Source organism: Peromyscus maniculatus, chromosome 1 (genome assembly GCF_049852395.1).
Source record: "Peromyscus maniculatus bairdii isolate BWxNUB_F1_BW_parent chromosome 1, HU_Pman_BW_mat_3.1, whole genome shotgun sequence".
Taxonomy (NCBI): domain Eukaryota; kingdom Metazoa; phylum Chordata; class Mammalia; order Rodentia; family Cricetidae; genus Peromyscus; species Peromyscus maniculatus.
The window spans coordinates 20039706-20063648 of NC_134852.1; the positions used below are offsets into that span (position 1 = coordinate 20039706).

The following is a 23943-nucleotide window of genomic DNA, read 5'->3' on the forward strand; positions in this document are numbered from 1 at the left end:
AACCCCCACAACTAAGACCAGAGGTGGCTAATAGCCCAAATGACTTCTGTACTATCTGTGTGACTGAGACCAGGCCAGACCCTTAGGCCCTTAAGGCCCTTCCTTCTTGAAAGAAATGACGTGTATCCTGAGTTGAGTTTCAATGTAATTACACTTCCTTGTGCAATGGGGATTGTATTTTTCCACACTGTACTGGGCTTAAATACACTGAGAATAAACTGCCTGTTGTTAGACTCCTGGAAGTCCAATCCAGGTTGATGAAGTCAATCTGCACGGGGTTTTCATTCTTATCTCTCCTCTGGATCAATTTCCTGTATGACATATGCAGGGACCCCCTCATCCTAAAACAAAGACATGATTGCCATTCCTGGAACAAGCAATACAGAACCTTTGTAGTTAAAATTACAGGTGGTGCATAGCACAATGCTTGAAAAACAGAGGTCTAGTCAGTGGTAGTGGCACATGCCTTTAATCCTAGCACTCGGGAGGCAGAGCCAGGCAGATCTCTGTGAGTTCGAGATCCAGGACAGGCACCAAAACAACACAGAAAAACCCTGTCTTGAAAAACCAAAAAAATAAAAATACATATTAACTCATGTTTCTTATCTACACTCTACCACATGGCAGAACCTTTTTTCAGCACAGCAAGTTCCTCTCCTGCTTTCTCTACGTCTGGCTTCAACTCCGCCCCTCTTCTTCCCAGCATTCTCCCAGTTTGGCTCTCCCATCTAACCTCTTCCTGCCTAGCTATTGGCCAGTGGCCAGTCAGCTTTTTATTAACAATGAGAACACATGTCTTTCACAGTGTACAAAAAGATTATTCCACAACATATCTCTATCCCTCCCCCCTCACGTGTATGTGAGAGAGACAGACAGACAGACAGACAGACAGACATACTCTATAGTCCAGGCTGGTCTCAAATTTGTGACACTTCTCCTGGTGCAGTCTCCTGAGTTCTGGAATTAGTGTCTCTTGTAGCCCAGGCTGCTCTCAAATTCATGATATTGCCACAGCTGCCCTTGAACTCCTGACCTTTCTGCCTCTAACTCCTAAATACTGGAATTTTAGGTGCCAACACATCCAGCTCTCAACCCATGTATTTGAGAACTTACTGTGTGTTGGGCACTGCACCAGCCCACTTTTTATTTATTTAGTATACAATATTCTGCCTGCATGTATGCCTGAGGGCCAGAAGAGGGCACCAAATCTCATTATGATGGTTGTGAGCCACCATGTGGTTGCAGGGAATTGAACTCAGGACCTCTGGAAGAGCAGCCAGTGCTCTTAACTTCTGAGCCATCTCCAGCCCACTCTTCAGCAAAAGACCCAAGGAACCTTCTGTTGTGGAATATTAATTTAAAATGTGTTACATTCACTTATGCTGTGGAATATTTGTTCAATAATGCAAAGATCTGTTGCATTCTTTCATGTTGCATTTGTTTAACTCTGTAAAGCTGTGTTATTTTGCCTAAAATACCTGATTGGTCTAATAAAGAGCTGAATGGCCAATAGCTAGGTGAGGCTGGTGTGCAGAGAGAACAAATAGGAGAAGAGAGATAGGAGAAGCAAGATAAGGAGGAGGAGAATAGGATGCCAGGGGCCAGTCACTCAGCCACCCAGCCAGCCATGAAGAAAGGGAAGGAAAGAAATATAGAATAAAGAAAGGTAAAAAGCCTAGAGGCAAAATAAAGAGAAACAGGATAATTTAAGTTAGAAAACAATTAATCCCAGCACTCGGGAGGCAGAGGCAGGAGGATCTCTGTGAGTTCAAAGCCAGCCTGGTCTACAGAGTGAGTTTCAGGAAAGGCACAAAGCTACACAGAGAAACCCTGTCTCAGGAGGAAAAAAAAAAAAGAAAGAAAGAAAAAGAAAACAAACCAAGCTAAGACCAGGCATTCATAAGTAAGAATAAGCTCCCCATTTGGGAGCTGGGTGGTGGGCCCCCAAAGAGTAAAACAAACAAAAAACCCAAGTATGCCCTTCTTTCTTTTGAGACACCAGCATATGTAGAATTAAGGAACTCAACACAAGGAAAATAGGAATTCTCAAACAAGATTTGTCAGGTGGTACAATCAACAACAAGGTCAGTCTGCACCGAGACTGCCCAACCTTTCCAAAATCTCACATATCACAAACACACTGTTCCCAAGGGAATGAAGAATCAGTATTGTGATGTGTGGGAAAAGGTGAGGACTAGGTAGCCTTAGGACAAGCAGCCTAAATGTAAACAATAACAGTTGATCTGTGCAAGGGTCTGAAAATAAGAAGGAATGGCAAAATTGGCCTCGACTCTTTTTTCTTATAACTTTATTCTTATTAGTTTTCTTTTAATCAGTAGTGAATTTCATTATGTTTTTTTGTTTGTTTGTTTTTGTTTTTTCAAAACAGTTTCTCTGTGTACAGCTCAGGCTGTCCTGGAACTTGCTCTGTAAACCAAGCTGTCCTCAAACTCACAGAGATCCACCTGCTTCTGCCTCCCGAGTGCGGGGATTAAAGGCATGCACCACCACCCCCAGCTCATTATGACATTTAAAAAAAAGATTTATTTTATTTGAGTGCTCTATCTGTATGTACAACTTTATGCCAGAAGAGGGCATCAGATCCCACTATAGGTGGTTGTGAGCCCCCATGTGGTTACTGGAAATTGAACTCAGGATCTCTGGGAGAGCAGCCAGAGCTCTTAACCGTACTCCAGCCCTCATTATGAACCCCCCCCCCTTTTTTTTTTCAAGACAGGGTTTCTCTGTGTAGCTTTGTGCCTGTCCTGGATATCGCTCTGTAGACCAGGCTGGCATCAGACTCACAGGGATCCGCCTGCCTCTGCCTCCCGAGTGCTGGGATTAAAGGCATGTGCCACCACCACCCGGCTGGCCTTGACTCTTTACAAGATGTGAGTAGGGAGCTGCAAAGAGAGGTCAAAAAACGCAACCCTGTCCCCTGGGGCCACACAGCAGAAAATTGACAGAGCTGGGCTTTGGGGTGTTATTTCATTACATGGCTCTGATTGGAGTGGAAGTTACTATGTAGTCCAGGCTGGCCTCAAATTTAACAGCGATCCTCCTGCCTTTGCTTTCTGAGTGTTAAAAGAATGCAAGTCCGGGATTGGGCATTTAGCTCAGTGGTAGAGCGCTTGCCTAGCAAACACAAGGCTCTGGGTTCGGTTCTCATTCTGGGGGGAAAAAAAAAAAAAGAGTGCACCTCCATGCTGGGCTCAGATTGAGTTTTTGTTTTGTTTTGGTTTTGGTTTTTGGTTTTTTGAGACAGGGTTTCTCTGTGTAGCTTTGGAGCCTGTCCTGTAACTCACTCTGTAGCCCAGGCTGGCCTCGAACTCACAGAGATACACCTGCCTCTGCCTCCGGAATGCTGGGATTAAAGGCATGCGCCACCACCGCCCGGCCAGATTGAGTTTTAAATTCGGATCAGGTCTAAAGTTACTGTCTGCCCCCCTTCCCCCAAACACACACCCCCTTTATTTTGTTTCATGTGCATTGTGAGGATGTCAGATCTTCTGGAACTGGATTTATAGGCAGTTACGAGCTGCTATGTGGATGCTGGGTGCTGGGAATTGAACCCAAGACCTCTGGAAGAACATTGCTCTTAACCATCTCTCCAGCATGCACACACACACACTCGCCGCACCCTTTTTTTTTTTTTTTTTTTTTTAGTTTGAGTTTGTTTATTCAAGAAACCCGGTGTAACAGCCCTGGTTTTCCTGGAAATCGATTTGTAGACTAAACTGGCTTTGAACTCACAGAGACCTGTCTGCCTCTGCATCCCGAGTGCTGAGACTAAAAGACTACCACACCGGCAGCTGCTCTGATTCTCATATGCTTTCTCTTTTGTGCGCCTGGTTAGTGTCGCCGGCCTCCGGAAACCGCGAAGTTCCCACTTGTGCCTCTCTAGTTACTTGGTCTAGGGCCGCCTACCGGGCGCGGGAACCTACCCAGGAGAGCCTGTTGCTGCTGAGGCCTGTAGAAACGTGACGGTGGTCGTCAATTTCTCTTTCCAGCACTCCGCCAGGGCTAGGGGAGTCGGGGAAAGATGCTTGGCCGTGTCCATGGTTACTGGGAAGGCACCGCCTGTCATTCAGGCAAGCCAGCAGGAACTACGTTTACCCAAGCATCGGTCGTGTGCACTGGCCAACGCGAGCCAGGGAGGCGGGGCTTCCGGCGGTCTAGGTTGTCAGTTTGCAGACCGGCTTCGGGCCACACGGGTGATCCTGATTGGTGCGTGAGGGACCGCGCCCGCTCTGCACCCTCCAAGAGGTTCTGGTGACCCAAGACTAGGGCAAGTGAGGACGGTACTCGCAGCTGCCCGCTTCGGGCCGTGGCTCAGCATTCGTCCGCTCTGTAAGCCGGTGAACCTTCCTCCGAGCCTCAGTTTCCCCCGTTGACTCGTAGGCGACAGTTAGGACCGTTAGGGCCGTTCCTGGAGCCACGTACTCTCCATCCCCCAGCTGCAGCCCATCAGCATCCCTCTGGGCGTACAGCGCCCTCGTCTGACCGGGAAACTGAGGCCCCGGCGGGCTGCGCGAGGCCGTGGGCGGGGACGGGCTATGCCCGGGTCTCCCGCCCGTCGTGCCCCGCCCCCACTGCAGATTCGGACCGCGGCGACCTGGCCACTGACAGATACATCGCCGGTGAGTGTAGGGATCCTACCATGTCCTGGCTTGCCCTCTTGCCGTGTTGTGGGGAGGTCAGCAGTTGTTTCCAGCACCATAGTCCAGGTCAGTGAGGGTGGCCGGTGTGGAAGCCTCACTTGGGATAGCCAAGAGGGTTAGGGCTGGAAGAAAGTTAAAGGGAAGAACCCGGACGTGCAAAAGCAACGGTGACATTTTTATAGTTTGAAGGCAGTGTCTCTTCTTTTGAGGCCGACCAGAAGTTAGATACATAGCCAAGAATGGTCTTGCATTTCTGGTCCTCGTGCCTCCACTTCCCGAGTACTGGATTTGCAGGCATACACCACCACACCCAGCTTTCACGTTACTGGGGATGGAACTCAGGGCCTTGTGCATATCATGCAAATACTACAAACTGAGCTATGTTTCCAGACTGGAACTTAGCAATTTAGATGTGGAATGAACAAGGAAGGGAGGACTTGTGTGACTGAAATATCAGGGAGAGGAGTTGGGACTTTGTCCCAAAGGTATTGGAAGACACGGAGTGCTTTAAACATAGACTGGACAGTTTCCCAGTTAGGTTTTTTTAAAATATTTTTTATTTCTAATTACGTGCATTTATGTGTGGGTATATGCACATGACTGTCAGTTCCCCTGGAGCTGAGTTTCAGGCACTTGTGAGCCATCTAATGTGAAGGCTGGGAGCTGAATTCACGTCCTCTGGGAAAGCCGCAAACATTCTTAACCACTGAGCCATCTCTCTGGCCATAGTTTCCTGTTTTGTTTTGTTTTAAGACAGTCTCACTATGTAGATCTAGCTAGTCTGCAACTTGATATGTAGATCAGGCCGGCCCTGAACTCACAGAGATCCACTTGCCTCTGCCTCCTAAATGCTGGGATTAACCACCACATCCAGCCCCTCAGTTAGGATTTTAAAAGCATCCTATCTTTTTCTGAGTGTAGGACAGACATGGAGGAGGCATCATTATGCAGAACAAAGGCTACTGACCCCCCCCCCCCTCAAATCCATGGGAATGATGGTGGGCCCTGGACCAGATTAGTAATGATAGTGGTTAAAGTGGCTTAACTATGGGTAGATATGCTGAAGCGTCAGGTTTGAGTGTGAACCAGTGTTATGAGTAGAGGACTCTCTTGTCAGCTTAAGCATCTGGGAGGCTGCAACGACTGTAGATGTGGAGAAACCCAGGAGTGTGTGCTGGCCCAGAGTAGACTGGTTTGGTGGGCCTGAAGTGATAGATGTCCAGTTAACTGCTCCTGGTGTCTTGAGTCTAGACCTGAGAACTGAAGGGGCATAGTGCCACAGGCTTGATCAGGGTTGGTCACTTAGGACCTGAGAGCGATGAAGAAAGGCAAGCCTGAGCCGGGCGGCGGTGTCTTTTGCCTTTTAACTGCTTCCATTCATTCATAAGTTTTCTCTATGAAGAGAGCATGCATAGAACATTACAAAGACAACACATGCCAGGCGGTGGTGCCGCACGCCGTTAATCCCAGCACTCAGGAGGCAGAGCCAGGTGGATCTCTGTGAGTTCACATCCAGCCTGGTCTACAGAATGAGTTCCAGGACAGGCACCAAAACAACACGGAGAAACCCTGTCTCGAAAAACAAAAACAAAACAAAAACAAAACAAACAAACAAAAGCAAGCCTGTGGCTGTGAGGGAAAGAATCCAGCAGGTGGCTGAGCAAGAGGAGGAGTAGATGAAGAACAGAAAGGAAATGAATCACTGGTAAGGAAGAAGGTTGGCTTCCTGTATGTCTATCAGATTGATGTGGCCACTCCCACCCTACCCCCATAGAAGTGACTGGGATTCTCCATTTATGTTTATTCCAAAGAGCCAATTTTGTGTATTGGTTTTGGTTTCTTTGTGTAGCCTTGGCTGTCCTGGAACTGGACTCTATAGACCAGGCTGGCCTCAAACTCACAGAGCTCTGCCTGCCTCCACCTCCCAAGTGCTGAGATTAAAGGTGTACACCGCCATTACTCAGCTATTGTGTGTGTGTGTTTTGAGACAGGCTCTCTCTACACAGCCCCTGGCTGTCCTGGAACTCACTATGTAGACTAAGTTGGTCTTGAACTCACAGAGCTACACCTGCCTCTGCCTCCTGAGCCAGTACTACAGGGAAGGAAGATAAGTGTCTAAGAAGTATTAAGGAGAGATAGCCATAGGACAAGGAGCTGGTTCCTGCCTCACACAGCCATAGCATAGACACTATCTTATTCTTGCTGTTATAGAGCCTGATGGCCTTTGAGGACGTGGCTGTGTACTTCTCCCAGGAGGAGTGGACGTTCCTGGATGCAGCTCAGAGGGCCCTGTACCGCCATGTAATGCTGGAAAACTTCGCACTTGTAGACTCCATAGGTAAAGCCCTGAATCCTCCATTGGAAGCAAAGCTGGGACCAGGTATGGCAGCCAGCTGAGGTTACCAGTTTTGGGGGCCATTACAACTGTCCCCTCTCTCCCTAGCTGTCTATGAGTGGGGTCCTCTATCCATGGACCACGTGAGAAAGGATGGGGCCCTGAACACATGCAGTCTGATAAGTTCAACCATTTCCTGTATCCCTGAGGTGCTGGCTGGCTACATTCTTCTGTGCCTGGGTTCTAGTCCCTTCATTTGGAGCTGCTGACCCAGTGGTTCCTTATGGAAACCCTTAAGCTGGCCCTGTGAGCCTCCTGTGTGGTATGACCTTTTGGATACATAGATTACATGGTTGATATCCATGATATCCCTTGTCCTGCTCTCTGTTGAGGCCGAACTGTCCTGAGCTGGGGCTGACCTCACATGCTCCTTCTCCCTGTCTGTCTCGTGTGATCATAGGACTCTCTGTCTCCCGGCCTCGTGTGATCATCCAACTCCAGCGTGGTGAGGAACCCTGGGTTCCCAATAGGACAAATACAGGCCCAGGCAGGCGCCCCCACAGAAGATCCAGCATTGGTGAGTCGGGCTCCACCTAGGATGAACTCAGGGCCAACTTGGTATCATAATCACCTTCCTCTCCTGGCTCCAATCTAGCTCTCTTCCCTTTCTGAATCCTTTACTCATCCTGTGGCCCTTCCTGCCCTTAGAGAAAAAACTTGAAGGGCACAGGTACTGCGTCCATGCAGGAAATGACTCCTTCGAGGCCCTCCCTCGCCTGTCCTCTGTGGCTTCACTTTCCACATCAAGTTGTCATATTTGTAGGGTCCCTCCTCCTTCCCAACTGTTGTTTGAACACGTCTGGTGGGCTGTTCCTGTCCCTGCACACACAGCATCAGCCGGGACACTGCTGTGCAGTGTGGCAATGCCAGGGAAAAGCAGCCAGCAAACAGACTGATAAGTAGTTCATAGACGAAAGAGATGAGCACAAGGAGAAGCAGACTAGGGAGCTCGTGCTTGAGAGAAAGTCCCCCAGGACAGCCAGTGCAGAGTCTCGACCACCACGAGGCCATTGCCACCAGGAGGGCCAAGAGCTGTTAGCTCTTCCCTGTCAACTTCTGCCAGGGCCAGCCTACGCCTGTTTTCTCCCTACTCTTTTACACTCACTTCATAGAGTCCCCTGACTGCCCAGGCACTCTGCTGTGGTCACTTCCTGGCCGGCCAGAGGACCCAGATAACTATCTTTCCTCTGCCTTCAGGATCCAATTACCATGCAAGGGACAGACACGTGTCTAGAGATGCAGCACTTCCAGGGGCTACCTGTGACCGTCCTGATGGGATACCTGCTGGTGCCTGCCCTGATGCAAAAATCCTGGAGAGACACCAGAGTGCCTCCCCGTCTCTGCAGAGAAAACCCACAGGGGTATCTGTGATCTACTGGGAGCAGCTACTGCTAGGTTCCAGCAGCAATGAGGCAACTGTGAGCCTGAGACTGACCTCCCCAGTGGGGGTTCCTGAAGATAGTTCATCCAGAGTGAAGGCTTTCTCTGACCTCTTGGCCCCAGGGAAGCAGTCACAGGTAGCCGGGCAGCAAAAGCCAGAGATGCAGCTAACTCCTGGGAGAGTCTTCCAAAGTATCCCAGACCTCCATGAGGCACGTGGACTTAGTGGGGCTTGGCACGAATCTCAGATAGACCCCAGTGTTCCAGAGCCCCCAATATGGGACGAGCTGGGCGAGGCCCTCCAGGCTGGCCCAGGTCTTCTCTCCGGGGACAAACCTTTTGAATGCAGGGCATGCAGCAAAGTGTTCGTGAAGAGCTCAGACCTCCTCAAGCACCTGCGCACCCACACGGGAGAACGGCCGTATGAGTGCTCCCAGTGTGGCAAGGCCTTTAGCCAGACGTCACACCTGACTCAGCACCAGCGCATCCACAGTGGGGAGACGCCCTATGCATGCATGGTGTGTAGCAAGGCCTTCCGACACAGCTCCTCGCTGGTGCGCCATCAGCGCATCCACACGGCCGAGAAGTCCTTCCACTGCAGCGAGTGTGGCAAGGCCTTCAGCCACGGCTCCAACCTCAGCCAGCACCGCAAGATCCACGCAGGAGGGCGGCCCTATGCCTGTGCTCAGTGTGGTCGCCGCTTCTGTCGCAACTCGCATCTCATCCAGCATGAGCGCACGCACACCGGGGAGAAGCCCTATGCCTGCTCCCTCTGCGGCGCAGCCTTCAGTCAGGGCTCCTCACTCTTCAAGCACCAGCGTGTGCACACCGGAGAGAAGCCTTTCTCATGCCCACAGTGTGGCCGTGCCTTCAGCCACAGCTCCAACCTCACACAGCATCAGCTGCTGCACACTGGCGAACGGCCCTTCCGCTGCGGGGACTGTGGCAAGGCATTTGCCAAGGGCGCAGTGCTTCTCAGCCACCGGCGCATCCACACGGGGGAGAAGCCCTTCGTGTGCACGCAGTGTGGCCGCGCCTTCCGTGAGCGCCCTGCCCTCTTCCATCACCAGAGGATCCACACCGGAGAGAAGGCCCTTCGGAGGCCCAGGGGCGGCATACATTCCCAAGCCAGGTCTCTAGGGGCATCCTTAGATGGTACACCTCCCAAGGCCACCTTAGGCCCAGCAGTGGTCCCAAAACTAACTGAGACCTGAGGGTCACAGCAGTGCCCTTCCCTGCTTTCTCTGAATCCCTTTCACTCACTGTTGAAGAGCCTGTGTCCTCAGCAAATCCACTGAGAAGCCCAGCCATGTGAACCAGGTATCCGGAAGACTTGCCAGTCAGTGCCATTTACATATGACAAGATCTGCTGTTCAGCCGCCATTCACACCTATACCCTGAAAGAAGCCATTCTGGAGAGGCATCCGAAGTATGCATGTACCCCCTGGAACTGGTGGAGCCCACAAGGACTGCCTCCAGAATCAGTGGGTGTCCCACAGACATTATCTTCATGTTGATGTCACTTCAGTGTTTCCTGAATGCGGCTATGAAAACAGGAAAGGAGCAGGCAGTAGGTAGAGATGGCGGGAAGACTCTGGCTACGCCCAAACTAGCAGCTGGAGAGACACTCCCAGGGTTCAGGGCATTCAGTTTCCTTGGTGCCAGCCTCAGGCAAATAAATGGTTTGTTTCTGAACCTCAGCTTTCTCTGGGAAAACGAAGAGGGAAGGAAATTTGGGCCAATGGAAAGGAGTATTAAAAAATATTCTAGGGCTGGAGAGATGGCTCAGAGGTTAAGAGCACTGGCTGCTCTTCCAGAGGTCCTGAGTTCAATTCCCAGCAACCACATGGTAGCTCACAACCATCAATAGTGAGATCTGGTGCCCTCTTCTGACACACAAGCACACCGTATACAAAATAAATAAATTAATTAATTAATCTTTAAAAAAATGCTCTAGCAACTGGATGTAGTAACATATGCCTTTAAACCCAATACTAGGGAGGCAGAGGCAGACAGGTCTCTGTGGTCTGCCTGGTCTACATAGTGAGTTTCAGGCCCCAACCAGAACTACATAGTGAGACCCTGTCTAAAAATATAAATAAGCCGGGCGGTGGTGGCACATGCCTTTAATCCCAGCACTCGGGAAGCAGAAGCAGGTGAATCTCTGTGAATTTGAGGCCAGCCTGGTCTACAGAGTGAGTTTCAGGACAGGCTCCAAAAGCTACACAGAGAAACCTTGCCTCAAAAAACCAACCAACCAAACAAATAAATAAATAGAGCTCTAACAGAATCCAAATAAAGTCCAAGTAGACTGACTCACTGCCAGACGTGCTAGGTACTGTAGAGTAAGCGGCTTTGTGGGTCTTGTATTTAGAAGCTCTACTTCAGAAGAAAAAACTGAAGAGCACAGAAGAGGTAGTGTGGCCTAGAGGACACTACAGAACCAGGACTGAACTTAGATGGACTTCTGCAGTCTCTGACCACAGTCCCTTCCCTCTACTCTACCATGCTTGAAGGGCTGGCATAACCCACTTGTAGGAAGTAGAGACCTGTAGGGAAGATATGGCTCTCAGCACTGTCAGACAGATCAAGGATGCTGATTCCTCCTCAGCATTTATTCCCATTCTCATCCAAGCCTGTCATCAACCACTACCAAAGCCCATGCTATATGAGCCTTTACATTGTTGTACCTGTTTTGAGAAACCCCCAGAGACCACCAAGGAGCCAGCTTCTGATGCAAGCACATAAGGGTCTTTTTATTCAGGTTCAACCTTGGCCACCGCACAGCAGATGGAAGGAAATGTGACGGCGGCCGAGAGCCCAGGCATAGAGAGTTTTTATAGGGAAAAAACACAAGCCAGGAATTGGCAACTTGGGATTGGGTAGAAAGGGTATGGGGCAAGGTGATTTTTTGAAACTATTGGTCTAGACTTTGGGTGCAAAACCACATTTGAAACCATTGGGTTAGACTTTTGGCGGGAACCACAACCCGCTGAACAGGATTATCTGGGCTGCTCAGCAGGATTATCTAGAGATCTTCAAGGGCCATACACCTCAGACAGGATGTCTGCAGGAGGATACTGCTCTGCATCTGTTCAAGTTGTCATGGCACATTCCTGAGTTCCTTCCTGGAACTGAGTACAGCAGGTGGTCTGAGATGGTGGCCCTTTCCCGAAGATGGAGCCTGTAAAGTCAAGTCTAGACCTTTACAACATCTGAAGTGGTGGTACAAACTTTAGAGGGCTGCTTACTTTTGCTGGGCTTAGCCATCATGTACCTCCCTGTTGTCCTTGTCCCCACCGTGGTCAGAAGGTAAAAAGCTGAGCAGGAAGGACTAGACATTTCCTATGACTTCTGGACCACCCTTGTCAATATAATGACTCAGAATGGTGAGGACAGTTGGGTGGGATTCAGTTTGCTTCTTGTAGCCTTCATTAGACCGGGTCCCATTTGGACCTGATGCAACCCCAACAGGGAAATGGAGGCGTGGTGGCATGTGCCTTTAATCCCAGCTCACAGGAGGCAGAGGAAGGCAGAGACACGCAGAGAAACCTTGTATCAAAAAATTAAAACAAAGAACTAGGCTTGATGATACATGCCTGGAAGCCCCACCTCTGGAGTTCAAGGATAGTTTGAGGCCCTATCTTTTTTTTTTTTTTTTTTTTTTTTTTGGTTTTTTTTTCGAGACAGGGTTTCTCTGTGTAGCTTTGCGCCTTTCCTGGATCTCGCTCTGTAGACCAGGCTGGCCTCAAACTCACAAAGATCCTCCTGCCTCTGCCTCCCGAGTGCTGGGATTAAAGGCGTGGGCCACTGCCTAGCGAGGCCCTATCTTAAGAAGAAAAAAATTAGGTGTGGTGGCGCATGTCTTGATCCAAGCACTCTGGAGGCAGAGGCAGATGGATCTCTTAGTTCAAGGCCAGCCTGGTCTACAGAGTGAATTCCAGGACAAGTTCAGCTACAGAGAGAAACTTGTCTTGAAAAACAAACAAACAAACAAAAGAGTTGAGATACCCTGACATTTTTAACAGCTGTATGAACAGTAACACTTGTTTTTACCTTAAAACAATGCAGATAGTATTAAATGGATGTACACAGACAGGGCATTGGAGTGTCAGCACAGATTTGGAGATTTCGCTTTAATCTGGGTTCTCAGAGGGGCCATAGGGTAGAGAGAGAGCTTGTCTGCAGCCCAGTACAGGATGGGTTGTCTACATTCCCCGGGTGGCCACAGGTGGGTGGGGGAAGCCAGGAGACCGGAGCAGAGTGGGACTGCCCCAGAGCAGCAGTTCTGTTGAAAGATGAGCCTTTGTGGATCAGGCTGTGGGAGAGAAAAGAGTGGGAAGACCAAGGCAATGCTGTGAGGCACCTGCTATTGAGGCTGAGTGCGTGTGCAAAATTGACTCCAGCCCTGTGGGAACTCCAGACCTAAAGAGCCTTGCAGGTATGGTGGTGCATACCTGTCACCCAGCACTTGGGAGGCTGAGACAGGAGGATCTGGAGTTAAAAGGCCAGACTTGACTGCACATCAAGTTTGAGGCCAGTGTGAAGCTACTAAGACAGTTTGAAAAAAAAAAAAAAAAAAGGAAAAGGTCAGATGTGTTGATTAATACCTTTAATCGCACTCAAGAGACAGACAAGCAGTTCTCCATAGCAAGGTCCAGAGCAGTTGAGGCTACATAGTGAGACCTTGTCTCAGAAAAACAACCCCCCACACAAAAAAAAAAAACAACCCACAACCCATCTTGCAGCTATCCTCTATACTTAAGACACGTGTGTCCCACCCATTTGCCAATGGGATCAGATACATCTTCCTCTAAACCTAATGAGTTCACGCAAGGAGGGGTGTTGTGCAGGACCTAGCTGCCCCAAACCCTGTAAAGGCAAGTTCTCTGGGCTAGGCCTCCCGATACTCAGCAGGCCTACTCAGCTCCTCTTGGATGGGGCTGTGTAATGCCAGGGGGGCTCAGAACTGAAGGTATATGTTGAGCAAACGAGTTCCCCGACAGTCACAGGAAACCTGCAGCACATGTCCTGAGCCTTCCTGGCCCCCCAGACTGGGATCAATACCATCTTCTCTTCCTCGCCAGCCTCCTCTGCTTGTGTCCCTACTGCCCTTTAGTTCTACCCTCCTTGAATCTTCCAATACCCAGAACTGTTCTGTGCCCCTGTGCCTGGTCTTCCCGGGCAACCATGGCTATATTGGTTGACCCCTCTTAACAGGCTGCGACTGTAAAAATGTCCTGGGGGCTTTCTAAGTCAAAATGTTAAACCAGCTGAGTTTGGTAGCACTCGCCCATATTTTCAGCACTGGGAAAAACTGAAGCTGGAAGACAGAGAGTTAGAGACCAAAGTAGGATTTAGAAAAAATGCCTCAAAAAAGGTGGGGGGGAGGAAGAAAGGAAGGGAGGGAGGAAGGGAGAGAAAGAGAGAGAGAGAGAGAGAGAGAAAGAGAAAGAGAGAGAGAGAGGAAAGAGAGGGAAGGAGGGAGGAAGGAAGGAAGGGAGGGAGAGAGGAAGAGAAAGAGAAAGAGAGAGAGAGAGGAAAGGAAAGGAAAGGAAAGGAAGGAAGGAAGGAAGGAAGGAAGGAAGGAAGGAAGGAAGGAAGGAAGGAAGGAAGGGAAAAGAGAAAATCCACAGGGAGGTGGTGTTGCACATCTTTAACCCCAGCACTCTGGAGGCAGAGGAAAGTGGATCTCTGTGAGTCTGAAGACATCCTGATCTACAGAGCTAGTTCTAGAACAGCCAAGGCTGCACAAAGAAACCGCATCTCGAAAAATCAAAGAGAAAGAAAACAACCACCCCAACAACCAAACAAGCAAACACATGTACCACTCTTAGCTCACATAAGTCTACTGGTAACAATGGGGGAAACGTAACAGTGGCACCCGGAAGCCAGGAGGAGATGAGTCATCCTTATTCAAGGGAAACCAAATACTGAGCTGACACGGAGCTTGTCTCATGATTTTCCTGGGCAGGCATAAACCTACACTCCCCAATTAGGGAGACAGAAAACACAAAAGAGTCCTAAGTCCCGCTTGGCAAATAAGTTTATTGGGGTTACAAGAACATGGGTGACTGAAGAGTCCCAATCAGTTTTTTACCTTAAAATTCAGTGCCCTGCCCCCCCCAACACACACACTGAGACAGGGTTTCTCTGGCAACAGCTTTGGCTGTCCTGGAACTCATTTTGTAGGCCAGGCTGGACTCGAATTCACAGAGATCCACCAGCCTCTGCCTCCCTAGTGCTGAGATTAAAGGTGTGCATCACCAACGCCTGGCTAAAATTCAGCATTTCTAAGATGGCACACAGTTGGGCAAGGACTGGCGACTGAAATGTCCCCCCACCTCAAGAGAAAATGTCAATACCCCGGTTTCATAGACCATTTGCTGTATAATTTGTATTTCATTACCCTAAGGGCAAGGTCATTAGGTCACCATAAACCCTCTGCTTTAAGGTGGCTGAGAGGCCAAACTGGGGAACTTAGATTCTACCTCAAAAAAAAAATTTTTTTTCATGGTTACATTGATCAACCCAATATAAACCACAGTAATTAAGGGAGTTGGGGCTGGTTCAATGGTTGTTTACCTGATAAATATTCAGCCCTAGATTTAAAGCCCTGGGGGAACAGGTCTACCGGGCAGCACAGTGAAGGCTTGGGAGCCAGCTAACCAGGGAGGGGAACCCTAGAACAAAGGTGCTTCCCGGGGAGAGCTCCCTGGGAAACCCCTTAAAGCCCAGCCTCTCCCCACTGGGTGGGTGTGAGAGTTGTGTCCAGAGACTCTGTGAAAGACCTCACCTCAAGATAGTTCAGCCGGAGCCGGGCGGTGGTGGCGCACGCCTTTAATCCCAGCACTCGGGAGGCAGAGCCAGGCGGATCTCTGTGAGTTCGAGGCCAGCCTGGGCTACCAAGTGAGCTCCAGGAAAGGCGCAAAGCTACGCAGAGAAACCCTGTCTCGAAAAACCAAAAAAAAAAAAAAAAAAAAAAAAAAAAGATAGTTCAGCCGGTAAGAGTTGACAAACTCGACCCACATAACTGCTCAGGAGTTTCCGATGTTGAGAACTGCTGCTCTCCGCCAGCAGCTGGCAGCCAAGGGGGAGAGGGATGGGCGTGGAGGGAGGGCGGGTGTCCCAGGAATCAGAAGAAACCAGAACACACAGATCCAGTTTAGGATTGAATGATTATATCATTGTTCATACTCTGGGTATGTGGAAACAAAACCCAGGCCATCTGCAACTAAATCTGAAAGCCATTAACTGCTGCGTGTGGTGGTCCACGACTTAAATCTCAGCAGTCGGGAGGCAGAGGCTGGCAGATTTCTGAGTGAGTTCCAGCCGGGAACTTTTTTTTTTTTTTTTTTTTTTTTAAACCTTTACCTTGTTCCTCCAAAACAAACAAATAAAGTCACTAACTTTATTTTTATAAAGCCCTTTTCCCAAAAAGCTTTGGAAAAAAATAAACATAGGTCACCTTGTCTAACTGCAGCCTCCAAATTAAAGGTTGAGTGCATCTCATAATCTCAAACAGAAACCTCCATCCTCATTTGCAGTACTGTTACCTAAAGACTGTTAATGAAGGAATAATCACATGGTTACCTCCTCAGAACGCTTGACCACCCATGGGCCTATTGCCCCCACAATACCAAGGGAGCTTAACGGGGTGTTAACAGAGGCCATATTGGGTCTTCCTCGCCCAACATTGTCGTCCACTGGGATTGGCTGGAACCGCCACCTAGTCCTCTTCGGTGGTAGGGCGACGCTAACAAGAGTTGCTTTGGGAACAGCAAAAGGGAGTAGGTTGCGCACGAGTTGTTACCTAGGAGACACATGGAACGATGATACCTTCTGTAATGAGCGTCAACTCTAATTGGTCAAGACACCTCGCCACCCAATAGAAACCAGGTCCGCTGTGCACATGCGCTAGGTCGCTAACCCGCAGTCCGGGTCCGCAGTGGGTGAGTCCTTCGGCTGGGGTGCAAAGGGAGAACGGTTGCCAAGTCAGAAGAGGGAACCCCTGGAACCCTGCGGCACCGGGCTCCGGGAGAGGAACGGAGCACCTCGCGCGCGAGAGACCCTGGAAACGCGCTGTCGTCCTTGCTGAGGCTCACGGGAGACGTAGTCCGAGAGGAGGGGGCTGTGTCTGCGGGGCAGGTGCAGGATTGGCCAGACTGGTAGGGTAACGCGCAAGGCGGGGCGTTCTGTGAGTGGCGGTGGGACGCGCGGTGTCACTTTCCGGAAGTGCTCCGAGCTCCTGAGGCGCCCAGAGGCGTCAGAGGTGAGCTCACTCCTGGCTGGGCTGGCCGAGCTCCAAGAGCGCCCCCAAGCCTTCGAACCCAGAACGCTGAGCCCCTTCCTCCTGAAAGACCCTCCCCTTTCCTGTGTCAGAGACCAACACCCCCAACTCTAAGGTTCTCCTTGACAAGACAGGTGCCCCAGGAGAGCCAGTTTCAATCCAGAACCTAAGGACTGGGACGCAAGTTCCATTTTACGACTCCACACAACACAGGGCTGTTTGGTTTGGCTTTTGCTTGCTGAAGCAGTGTGTGCATCAGCAGCTACGCTGTGGTCAGCGAGCACTGTCACCACACTCATATAGGCCCCTGGGAGCACACCCGGGCTTTCAGCTCTGCCCCAGGCGATGTACTCGGATCCCAGAGCCAACTCTTCAGACAACACAACCCAATCTGCCTTCTGCCGAAAGCCTCGGGGCTCCAGGTGACCCTGGACAATGGTCCTACCTGTCCCCTCCTGATCCTTTGTCTGCTGGGGGAGCCACCTTCATTTCCCAGTAGTCCTCTGTTGCACCCAGTGTTTGCACCAGCCATTTGCAGTTCCCTAGAAGGTTCTTGGACACCTTCCACCCAGGCATTTATCATTAAGGCATCCTCCAGGTCTCAACCTCTATGAGCTTGCACCTCCCGTGACCTTACTTGAAGTGCTTGTGGCCTCAGGGTTCACTTTCATGGCTTCTGGGAGGGGTCTGGTGGGTGCCTTTGGCCTTAGATGACACTCTGATTCCTCCTTTTCTGTAGATCCCTCTTGTCAGCTCCAGAAAGACCCTTCAAAACAAGAATGCCATCTCCTCTGGGCCCCCCACACCTCTCCCTCGGGGACTCCAAGACCACCACTGAGGAGCCTGAGGCCGCGCGACTCAGATTCCGGGGTTTCTGCTATGAGGAGGTAGAGGGGCCCCGAGAGGCGCTGTCCCGGCTTCGAGAGTTGTGTCACCAATGGCTGCAGCCTGAGTCACGCTCCAAAGAGCAGATGGTAGAGTTGCTGGTTTTGGAGCAGTTCCTTGGTGTGTTGCCCCCCGAGATCCAGGCCTGGGTTCAAGGGCAGCGACCGGGAAGCCCCGAGGAGGCTGCAGCCCTGGTTGAAGGGCTGCAACACGATCCTGGGCAGCTGCTGGGCTGGGTGAGTGTAAAGACGTTAGCTTCTTAGAGGGACAGGCTGAAGGTAGAGCCCCTGTGACATGCTTCTCTTCAGATCACAGCCCACATCCTGAAGCCAAAGATGCTTCTTACAGAAGCAAAGACAAAGGAGTCTTCAGGGAGCCACCACGTCGCAGTAGCTATGGAGTCCTCCAAGGCAGGTCCAGCAGAGGCACCACAGGATGCTGGGATAGACAGATCTACCCAGATTGATTGCAATGTGAAGGAGGAAGCCAGTGCTGATGGACAGGAGATGGGTGAGGGGATGCAACATCAGAATTTCAAAGCCCTGGGTGTGTTGGGGTGTGGGGTATCCTAGGAGAGAGTGTACCAGGGCTGAGACTCCTGAAATAGGTCTACATGTCCCCAGTTGGATTAAAGACCCTAGAGAGACTAGAAAGCTGGATTTCTGTGATGCAACAAGATAAGGCTGACCTCCCACCAAGTCACATGGCAGAGGCAGGCCAAGGTCAATGCAGTAATTACAGCTTGACACTCCTTCCCATCTGCCTATCTTTCTCAGTATCCCCAAGTCCCCTCCTTCCAGCCCAGACCCCAGAGGGACATCTTGGACACCAGGAACCAGCCTCCACATCCTCCCACCCAGGAAGGATCCAGGTAAGCAGCCTCCAGCAGGAAACGCAGGCCATGGGTGTAGGAGGGGGAGCGTCTCTCGTGGTTGTGTTCTGCCCTGTGGTCTTGTAGGATCCCCTGCCAGTGACTCATGTGTTTTTTCTTACTACTCCTGAGTAGGAAATACCTTCCCTCCCAGCAGGTTCTGAGAGCTGAAGACTAGACTGGTAGTCTCTCACTGGAAACGATTTAGGCCTCAGGTCTCAGGCCTGGTCCAGAGTGGCCAGAACTGGTGGGCATGGCTTCCTCACCTCCAGAGAAGTCAGTTACTGGAAAGGTTTGCAATACCCAGAGGCCATGGGCCAGCTGTGATGTGTGCAGGTGGAGAGGATCCCTGCAATCCTGAGTGCAGATCAAGACACTCTCCCTGAACGTGCCTCAAGTCCTCTCTACTGCTCTTCTCAAAGTACAGTGACCTAGAACCTTAGTTAAAAGCCCCTGCTACCTGAGCGTGTATAGTTAATGTGGAGGGGATAGGGATCTGGTCCTCTCCAGCTTCTCCCTGTTTCTGAGCCCCTCCACTTGGGAGCTCCCTTCCTCAATAGAATGTCTAGTTAAGGGGTGCTTCAAAGTTAAGAAACCCCTCTAGGATCCCTCTCTGGTGTCCTCGCTTCCGGCCAGCATCACCTCTAGATGTAGCCTAGAAATCCTGTTATTTTTCCCAACCTACCAAAGACCTACATGACAGACTTTAGGACAGAGAAAAAGGCAGATCTTTTAGGCAAGTAATTCTGTCCTTGGGAAGGCCGTTATAGGTCGGCCTCTGTCCTGCCACCAAACTCACCCTCTTCAGACCTTGCCTGAACCAGCTGGCAGAAAGTCCCTGACCTTTCTCCATCACTGTTGCCTCCTCTCCTCTTCACAGTCCTGAAATTCTTCACAGTCCTGAAATTCTTCATTATTCTCAACCTTAGTGTTTCCACCACCACCACCACCTTTTTGGGGTTGGTTTGGTTTGGTTTGGTTTTGAGACAGCATCTCTCTACACAGCTCTGTCAGTCCTGAAACTAGCTATGTAGACCAGGCTGGCCTTGAACTCACAGAGATATGCCTGCCCCTGCCTCTGAGCACTGGGATCAAAGGTATGCCCCACCATGCCTGGCTCCTTAATCCTCTTTCTAAAAAATAAAATTAAATAAATAAAGGTTTTGGGAATGTAACTCAGTTGGTAGAATGCCTGCCTGGCATTCACGAGGTCCTAGGTTCTATCCCCAGCACTTCATAAACTGGGTGTGGTACCACTCACCTGTAATCCCAGAACTCAGGAGGTGGAGACAGGAATATCAGAAGTTTAAAGTCATCCTCAGCTACACAATGAGTTTGAGGCTAGCCTGGGCTACATAGACCCAATCTCACGCATACAGACCCCAATGAAGGCCAAAAGAAAAAAAATTACTTACCCCAAGGAGGTTTCCATTTTCTTTATCAGTCTTGACAGAAAGTGGCTGAATTCCAGGTAGTCTCCTGGCCTTTTCCAGCACATCCTGTGCACAGTTTAGTGACCAGAAGAAGGACGGGGACAGCCACAGTATCTCTGTCGAAAACCCACCCAGCCACAATTTCGTCCTTCTGGCCATCTCTGAGATAGGCCACTGAGAAGACAGCTTACAGATGAAAGCTGATCCACTACTCACAAATGCCGGTTCTGATTTAGTCCTTAGCCTGTTGCAGATAACAATTAGGTAACCTGACACCCACTGGGTGGTGGATAAGGATGTGAGGCTGGGTGGGAGAGGCGGTGACTGGTTGCATCCTTGCAGAAGGAGTGGGCCCTGTTGGACTCATCACAAAAAGAGCTGTACTGGGGCGTGATGCTGGAGAAGTACGGCACAATGGTGTCCCAGGGTGAGGTTTGATGGCCCTCTCCCTGTCCTGTCTTCCCTGCCCCATTCTCCACGTGCTTCCCTGCATGCGCGCTAAGCCCCCCACTGGGGCTCCCGGTGCAGCGGCCCAGCATCTGGCTGCATCTCTTTCCTACCAGAAGGTGGCCACCCCCACACTTCTGTGCAAGCACCCATGTCACTGAGCCCCCAAATGAACGTTCTCCCCACCCCAGCAAGCCTGCCGCTGCTAGAGCCAGAAACACAAGTTGAGTCTGAGCGGAGGCCAAAACAGGAGATCCCACACGCAGGACCGGAGTCCCTCAGGAGCCATCTCCCAGAAGTGGGAGCCATTGCAGGTCCAGAGCTAGTTCAAGCCTGCGCATCCTCTCCAAGCGAGAGCCGGAGCCCTTGCAAGGACCCTTCAGGCTTGTCTCCCACACCACCGCTTGAAGCTCCTGTTAGGCCGGCACCTCGGAAGCTGTACACTTGTGAGCAGTGCGGCCTCAGCTTCGACTGGAAGTCTGTTTTCGTCATCCACCATCGCACACACGTGCGTGGGCCAGGCCTGGAAAGGCCACCCCAGATGTCCCGGGAGCCAGCCATTCGGTGCTCCACTGGCCTTCGGGGCTATGTGTGTGTGGAGTGCGGGCGCAGCTTCAGCTGGAAGTCACAGCTGGTCATCCACCGCAAGAGCCATGCAGGCCAGAGGCGCCACTTCTGCCGGGACTGTGGGTGCAGCTTTGACTGGAAGTTTCAGCTGGTCATTCATAGGAAGATCCACCAGCCGCAGGGCCCATGAGCAGCTAGAGAAGGCTGTCTCACCTTGGGGGCCTCCAGCCCCTAATGCAGCACTCCAGGCATGCCCACCAGTCAAGAGGAGGCTCTGGGGTACCCCAAATGAGTCAGGGACCCCAAGAAGATCCCCTGTTCAAAGTCAGACCCCCCAGGGTAAGAAGAGGCTGTTTCCTTCTGCCCCTGCTTTATGGAGCCTGGTCTGGCCTGAGCCGTACTAATCCATGGCTGGGGTCCGGCTTGTGCAAGGGAAGGCCTCTCCCTGCTTCGAGATGCTCAGAAATTGCCTAAGGTTCCTCCTTGCAGTGGCTGGGCAAGATGTCTCAGTGGAAGATATAGGAAAACCACAGCTGCCTTTCCATCCTCTTGCATGTGACCCTCAACTAACATGCTAGATTTTTAACACAAGTTATACGTCTATAACTAGAATTTCTGAGGAAGAATTCTGACTTCTGGCTTCCACTGATCAAAAGAGCAGCCTTGTGTGCTGGCTGACCAGCTACAGGAACCACAGGGCCGCTGAGCCCAGACGGTTCAATCAGTCACTTCTCTCCTCCAGCCTACCTAGTTCCTTGGCCACACACATTGCTCACCACCCCCCTGGCCTCTGAATTCCTGAACCTGGACTTGGATGAACAATAAGGGACTTTCCTTTGGGAGTGTGAGGGGACATGAGCGGCTTCTGAGAAGGTAGACAACGCCTGGGTGCCTCAGACCAGGCATGGCTCCAGGTCAGGCCTACACCCCACACAACCAGGTTCATCATTAAACTGGAGGGCAAAGAGCTACCCAGGGAACTGTGACCCTCAGGACAGGTCACTTACAACTTGTCAGTGCATGGTGTTCTATTAACTGTGCCTGTAAACTAGGTGACTCAAAACAGATCTGTTTGCTAATTGTGCCAACATCAAAACAGTGAAATATATCTCACTAGATCAAAGATGTTAGCAGGGGGCAGGCTCCACCTGGGAGGCACAGAGGTTACGTGAGGCCCTTGGCTTGTGACCTCTTTCTCCATCTTCAGCAGTGGGCAATTGTTCATCTCCTTGGATCACTGACTCTCTGATTTCCACTTACAGGACTTTGTAGTGGCATGGGCCCCATATATATTCCAGGGGTGATCACCATCTTAAGGTCAGATGGTGAGGCAGATTTTATTTGGTTTGAGATGGAGCCTCCTCATGGAGCATAAGCTGGCCTCTAACTGGTGATCCTCCTGTCTCAGCTTCCTCAGTGCTGGAACTATAGACTTGTACCACCAAGCCCAGGATGGTATTTTTAAATTCTCTGTATGTGTGTTTGAGATAGTCTTGCTGTAATGTCCAGGCTGACCTCAAACTCTCTGTGATGGTCCAGCCTCAGCCTCCTGAGTGCTGGGGTTAAAGGTGTGCACCATCAGGCCAGGCTAAGACTTTATTTAAATACTTTTCATTTTAAAATTCAGAAATTAAAAAAAAATTAATGGGGTTGGGGATTTAGCTCAGTGGTAGAGCACTTGCCTAGTAAGCACAAGGCCCTGGGTTCGGTCCTCAGCTCTGGAAAAAATAAAAAAATAAAATTAAAATTCAGAAATATGGAGCAGGTTTTAGTGTTGTTGGCAGATCTCCATTAGTTTGAGGCCAGACTGGTTTCCATAGTGTGTTCCAGGACAAACAGGGGCTATGTAGTGAGATCCTGTCTCAAAAATAAGGAAATAAATTCTAGAGATGGGCATATCAAAGTGTCTTCTAGAAACTTGGGTTTTCAACACTGACCATTCTTGCTCACTACTCTTGGGTTCTTTTCTGTGTGTGTGTGTGTGTGTGTGTGTGTGTGTGTGTGTGTGACTTCATATCCAGTGCTTTTTTTTGTTTTGTTTTTGTTTTTCGAGACAGGGTTTCTCTGTGTAGCTTTGCGCCTTTCTTGGATCTTACTCTGTAGACCAGGCTGGCCTCGAACTCACAGAGATCCACCTGGCTCTGCCTCCCGAGTGCTGCCAGTTGCCTCACTGACTCAATGATTGACAGAGCTGGGATGCATGCTGGCTTTGTCTGACTGGAGACATCCATGGGAGTGGTATGATGGCTCAAATTAAAGCCCGCTATTATGGGCTAGGTTCAAAAGTGAAACTGGAAGGGGGGAGGGCCTCAAACACCAGGTAGCAAGTTCCCTTCCCCACTGTGTTCCTACACGGATTGCTGAACAAGCTGCTCCCCTCACTCAAGCTTAGGCCTGATAGCAGACCTCCAGACAAGCCAGTCACATCCTTGAGCGGGACCAGGAGCCACCGCAGCTCAGCACGCAAGGCCTCCCTGGCTCCTGTCCTGCAGTGGGTTCCAGCTCACTCAGAAGGCTTTTTGTTGTCCTTGTTGTTTTGTTTTGGGATTGGTTTGGGTTTTTTGTTCATTCTTTTTTTTTTTGAGGGGGTGGGGGCTGTTGTTTCAAGACAAGGTTTTTCTATGTAGCCCTGGTTGTCCCGGAACTGTCTCTGTACACCAGGCTGGCCTCAAACTCACAGAGATCCAAGTGCCTCTGTTGGGGATAAAGGTGTGTGCCAACACTGCCTGGCCAGAAGACTGTCTTAATCGTTGAAAGGTTTGTGTTTTTCATAGCTGGTCATGGTATAAACCTGTACTGCCAGCAGGAAGATCAGGAGTTCAAGGACTTTCTTAGCTACATAGCAAGCTCCAGCCTGTGTTCTATGAGACCTTGTCTGATAAAACAATCTAAATATAAACCAATAAAATCGGTATCATCTTTTGGTGGTTTTTCCAGTCATAATAAATTTAGAACTGAAGGCAGAATGCCAAGTGTTTGACAACAGTGTGCTCGCATGCACATGTGAGTGTGGT

General features: G+C 50.4%; 2 protein-coding genes and 1 long non-coding RNA gene across 9 annotated transcripts; 2 read left to right on the plus strand and 1 right to left on the minus strand.

The window, feature by feature from the left end:
• The first annotated feature begins 3689 nt into the window (after nt 1–3689).
• On the plus strand, nt 3690–10131 carry LOC102920510 (uncharacterized). Of its 6 annotated transcripts, none has more exons than XM_042272699.2 (4): nt 3690–4727; nt 6873–6999; nt 7457–7573; nt 8254–10131. In XM_042272699.2, the coding sequence occupies exons 1-4, from the start codon at nt 4557–4559 to the stop codon at nt 9648–9650; spliced, it is 1812 nt and encodes a 603-aa protein (XP_042128633.1). In that variant the 5' UTR covers nt 3690–4556; the 3' UTR covers nt 9651–10131. The 6 variants fall into 6 exon arrangements, with proteins under 6 accessions (XP_042128633.1, XP_015845838.1, XP_006997264.1 ...); XM_015990352.3 differs by having other exon boundaries at nt 3691–4640; nt 6873–7041; XM_006997202.4 differs by having other exon boundaries at nt 3692–4640.
• A 1034-nt stretch (nt 10132–11165) lies between these two features.
• LOC143273091 (uncharacterized) lies at nt 11166–20563 on the minus strand. 2 transcript variants are annotated; one of them, XR_013050993.1, is made up of 2 exons: nt 19898–20563; nt 11166–18103 (listed from the first exon to the last, which is right to left on the minus strand). It is a non-coding gene; the product is annotated as an uncharacterized LOC143273091 (long non-coding RNA). The 2 variants fall into 2 exon arrangements; XR_013050992.1 differs by having other exon boundaries at nt 11166–18179.
• Nucleotides 17013–22690, plus strand: Znf446 (zinc finger protein 446). The gene is made up of 6 exons (XM_042272770.2): nt 17013–17148; nt 17466–17847; nt 17920–18121; nt 18388–18482; nt 20258–20342; nt 20554–22690. Exons 1-6 carry the CDS (start codon nt 17072–17074, stop codon nt 21117–21119), a joined length of 1407 nt encoding a protein of 468 aa, XP_042128704.1. The 5' UTR covers nt 17013–17071; the 3' UTR covers nt 21120–22690.
• Nucleotides 22691–23943: the final 1253 nt, after the last annotated feature.